The sequence below is a fragment of the Nannospalax galili genome, unplaced genomic scaffold (assembly GCF_000622305.1).
Source record: "Nannospalax galili isolate Female #2095 unplaced genomic scaffold, S.galili_v1.0 scaffold579, whole genome shotgun sequence".
NCBI lineage: Eukaryota > Metazoa > Chordata > Mammalia > Rodentia > Spalacidae > Nannospalax > Nannospalax galili.
In genome coordinates this window covers 1,670,226-1,675,183 of record NW_008344599.1, presented here as the reverse complement: position 1 = coordinate 1,675,183, position 4,958 = coordinate 1,670,226, and the positions used below count along the sequence as shown (strand labels likewise).

The 4,958-nt window shown below is 38.7% G+C and overlaps 1 protein-coding gene across 1 annotated transcript; it reads left to right on the top strand.

Moving 5' to 3' along the window:
- The first annotated feature begins 2,177 nt into the window (after positions 1-2,177).
- Positions 2,178-3,112, top strand: LOC103740272 (olfactory receptor 10J1-like). Its single transcript, XM_008840861.1, has one exon. The coding sequence runs from the start codon at positions 2,180-2,182 to the stop codon at positions 3,110-3,112; it is 933 nt and encodes a 310-aa protein (XP_008839083.1). The 5' UTR covers positions 2,178-2,179.
- Positions 3,113-4,958: the final 1,846 nt, after the last annotated feature.

The window sequence follows — 4,958 nt, the reverse complement described above, 5'->3', positions numbered from 1 at the left end:
CAATTTTATTTTGTGTTTATAAGGGCATAATTGAGTGCAGAATCTGGATTATACAAAGAAGTTTTAAAACAGCAATTTCAAATTCTCCATATGTTACTGTGCAAAAAATTACTTTTAGTGGATTTTCTGCTTAAATTGCATTTTTTCATTGGATGTTTCTTTTCTTTTTTAAAAACTATTTTGTTTATTATTTTATTTTATGTGTATGAGTGTATTGCTTGCATGTATATAAGTGCACCATATTGTGCAGTGCCCATGGAGGTCAGAAGAAAGTGTCAGATTCCCTGACATGGATGGTTATTAGCTGCCATGTGAGTGCTAGGAATTAAACCTGGTTCCTTTATAAGAGCAGTCAGTGCTGTTAACTGCTGAGCCATCTCTCCAGCCCCATAATACTTCCTTTCTTTTCTATTCCTTCTTTGTTTCTTTTTCTTTCTATAAATTGTAGTCTGTAATCTGTCAGTCATGTTTTCAATGTCAGTTTTTATAATTTATGTACTGACCACATGGCTTCCATCAATGAACATATTATAATTAATTAAAAATTAATTTATATTCTTTCTAGTCTTCACTATTATAAATAAAATTATTAAAAATTCTTTATATATACATACGACTACATATCTCCAATCATTTCCTTAAATACATAATTGGAAGTGGAAATATTAATCCAATCAGAATGTGTATAGTTTATCACTAACATACTAATATATCATCAACTTATCAAGATTATAACATTTTTCCAGTGTCTATATTTTTTGGGAATTTCCATTTCTTCTCAGTGTAATTTCATTCTTAGAGAAAAGAAAAATGGATCATTTTTTAAAAATAAAAACACAGGGCTGGACAGATGGCTCAACAGGTAAGAACACTGACTGCTCTTACAGAGAACCCGGGTTTGATTCTCAGCACCCACATGGCGGCTACAAACCATCCTTAACTCCAGTTCCAGGGGAATCAGAAGCCCTCTTCTGACCTCCACGGCATTGCATGACATGGGTGCACTCACATACATGCAGGCAATACACTCATACACATAAAATAAAAATAATAAAATATAAAAAATTTAAAAATTAAAAATATGACAGTATCTTGTTTCTGATGTATTGTGTGGTCATGGTGTTTCTTGGGTAGTTGTGATATAGGACAAATCACCCTAGCTTTAAAATTATTACTGAATTAATTTGAAAAAATCGTTAGACCTTGGTGTTCTTGTTTTACTCTTTGAAAGTTGGGAGATAATGATCAGCTATTACCCAAGGTCTTATAATGTTGGATAACGTGAAAACACTCCTTATAAAAAGCAGAAAGTACTGTAAGGAACTACATATTTTTATTGGTACTAAATTCTTGTTCAAAACTAGAGCTTTTGTCTCATCACTAACTCCTTAGTGAAAGAATAGAGAAAAATAATTGTTTTCCCCATAACTATGCAGTTTATAATTATGAATGAATTAGAAAAGTCAGTTTACTCTAGTAAGGCCGACTGCCTGTTAAAATTTACATCTACACACAAGCTAGAAAAGGCCTGAAAACACACACACAATCTAGGAGAGCCTGTTGCTGGGCAACAAGGACTTGATTGACAGGCTTCATCTAGAACTAAAACGACTTTGAGGAAGAGGAGGCTTCCATCAAGTATTGAAGAAAGAGGAATCTGTCTTGTTAAAAGTATGTATAGGAGTCAGGCAAGTTTGAAAATATGTGATCTGTGACAAAAAGGTTCACGAGACAGACAAATTTGTGGGGAAAATGCAACCAGTTATGAGATGTTGGAGCAGCCAGCCTTCTTTTGTTTAGCAATGCAGAGGGGAGAGGTCTTTAAGAAGGTAATAAAAAACTCAATTTTAAACAAAATTTAGGTTAAAAAAATCTGAAGGCATACTTTAAGGGAATTGGGTTTCAAATTTAAGTATGTATTTCCTGTTTCTTTTGTCTCTTTCTTAATATCTATGTTCTAACTCACCAGGAAATCTTCTCCACACTTCCCACATAAACATCTATACATTAATTTCCTGACTATGTCTGTCTTTTGTTACTACACAGACAGCTGTCCCTGATAACTTGACATCTACCCAGGCACAGCATCTTTACCAGCTCCTAGTGTCCCCTGATCCAAGCACTGAGCACTAACGCATCTTGATGACTGTCCCATGTTGCTGTCATTTGGATCTGGAAGATGATGGGAGGAAACCACACAGTGGTGAGTGAGTTTGTTTTCCAGGGTTTCTCCAGCTTTCAGGAACATACACTGACTCTCTTCGTGATATTTCTGACCTTGTACCTGCTAACTCTGACTAGCAATGTCATTATTGTGACAATTATCAGTATTGATCGTCATCTTCATACCCCCATGTACTTCTTTCTTGGCATGCTTTCCTCCTCAGAGACAGTGTACACAGTGGTCATTGTACCAAGGATGCTCTCAAGCCTTGGAGGTTCAAACCAATCCATTTCCTTGGCTGGTTGTGCCACTCAAATGTTCTTCTTCATCACTTTGGCCATCACCAACTGCTTTCTGCTCACAGCTATGGGATATGACCGCTATGTAGCAATCTGCAATCCCTTGAGATACACAGTCATCATGAATAAGAGACTATGTGTCCAGGTAGTATGGGGATCCTGCAGCATTGGGCTGCTTGTAGCCACAATTCAAATTGCATCTGTGTTCCGAATGCCTTTCTGTGACAGAAGGGTCGCTCATTATTTCTGTGACATCCGTCCAGTTATGAAACTCTCCTGTGCTGACACCACTGTGCATGACACACTTAACTTTATCATCAGCTCACTGGTTATTGTGGTGCCCATGGGTTTGGTCTTCATCTCTTACATCCTCATCATTTCTACCATCCTCAAGATCTCCTCTGCTGAGGGACGCAAAAAGGCCTTTGCAACTTGTGCCTCCCACCTCACCGTGGTCATCATCCACTATGGCTGTGCCTCCATTGCCTACCTCAAGCCCAAATCAGAGAACACCAGGGATCAGGACCAGCTGATCTCAGTGACTTATACTGTATTCACTCCCCTCCTTAACCCTGTTGTATATACTTTGAGAAACAAAGAGGTCAAGTATGCCATTTACCGTGCTATTGGCAAAAAATCCTCACAGTAGCTGTTTGCCATATAGCAATTCCCTTTGTTTATCTGGAGTTTCGGTTACCCATGGTCAAAATTGATCAAAACACCTTGTATACATGTATGAAAGTCTCAATAAAGTTTTTTTAAAAGTTAAAAAAAAAGTACCAGACTGGTGGAACTAACCTTCTTGGATGTTTAACAGCCATACCTTGAGGCCTATACTACTTTGGTCAGAGGGATATAAAGGGCAGTTTTTGCTCCTTGCTTTCCTAGGTCAACTAAGTTCCAGGGGACTATGAGCATCAAAATGTCCTGTAACTGTGGTGAATCACCTGTCCTCTTGATCAAGGAGGCCATGGAGACCCTACCAGATGGACTTGAACCAGTGTCCAGTCTACAAAGAGGAGAGTCAACACAGAGGAATCATTTCCTCCATGCTTCCAAGTGAAGCCAGCCATGGTTGAGCAGGACCTTTGACTTATCTTCACATAGATGGAACTGGTAAAAGAAAGGAGCCAGAAGCTCCTCCCAAAACCCATGTGACCACTGAGGAAGAGAACCTCAAACGGCCTTTAGAGTAAAATTAATTGGTTTATCTGGGCCAACTATATGATCTTAAACACCCAAAAGGAAAGTATAACCAAAGATTAAAGAGGTCAGTATAATTTTTTGTGTCCATATGTATAGGTAAAGGCTACATAATAAGAAACAATGCCAGACAGGAGATACCTTCATTTGAGTTGTTGGCCAGGGTGGTCCAAGTGACTCCCAGACAGTAACCCAGAATAGAACTGGGAAAATGGACAGCAGACCCCAATCTTATCTAAAGGAATATTGACAACTGATTGTGCTAGATGAGTAAAAGCTGATCTTCCTGAAACAAAGAACTTTAGATAGGCTGACTAGATTCAGTGGATGGACAAGCACTGGGGAATGGCTGGGGATTCCAACAACACAGGGGACATTAACAGGGATGACAGAGTACATGGGCTCCAGTTGGGCAACGGGGGGAGTCTATGGGAGTGTGCCATTTGGGAAGTGGGTATATAGATGAATAAGATTGGGATGTTCTGAATGATATACACACACAAAAATCAACAAATAAGCAAAATTAGTTATATTTGAGGAGGAAGCATAAAAACTTACTTCATGTTAATTAGTAGAGGTGATAAACATTACCATTGAAATCTACCTAATGACTTTATATCCATACTTAGGTGCCAAGGATCTGAGTATAACCAATTGTGACTAGTAATCAGATACATAGAGATTAGAGACACATGTGCAAACATCTAAGTGTTAGTAGCATTAATTCCTGATGTAAACTATTCACCAGTTTAAACAGTTTCAAATCTAGTACAGCCATGATCCATCCTACCTGGGCCATGAATGGTTCCTTTGTCAAGTGTATCCAAGTTCTTTACACTATGTGCCCATTGTGTGTATGGCCTATAACATCTGAAAAACAAAAAAAAAATGACTTTTATTATAATACATTGTTTTAATAGCTCTATTACATCATTAGGAGTATTTGGGTCTTGTGTGTGTGTCTGTGTGTGTGTGTGTGTGTGTGTGTGTGTTTGAATGTTGGAGGGTGTGTGTATATCAGGGTCCACATTTGATATCAGCAATCTTCCTTGATCACTCCTCTACCTTACTCCTTGAGACAGAGTCTCTCAATCAAATCCAGAGCTCACGGATACAGCTAAACTCTCTCATCAGTTTGCTCTGGAGTGTCCGTGTCTCCACCCTTTGAGGATGGAATTACAGGTGGGCTGCCAAATGCACGTCCCTAGCATTTACATGACTTCTGGAGATTCAAACTCCAGTCCTCACACTTTCATGGCCAGCACTTTATCTATTGTTCCGTCTCCCCAGTC

What these genes read in the sequence shown, in the direction of transcription:
- LOC103740272 (XM_008840861.1), top strand. Translation starts at nt 2,180, where the DNA reads ATGATGGGAGGAAACCACACAGTGGTGAGTGAGTTTGTTTTCCAGGGT.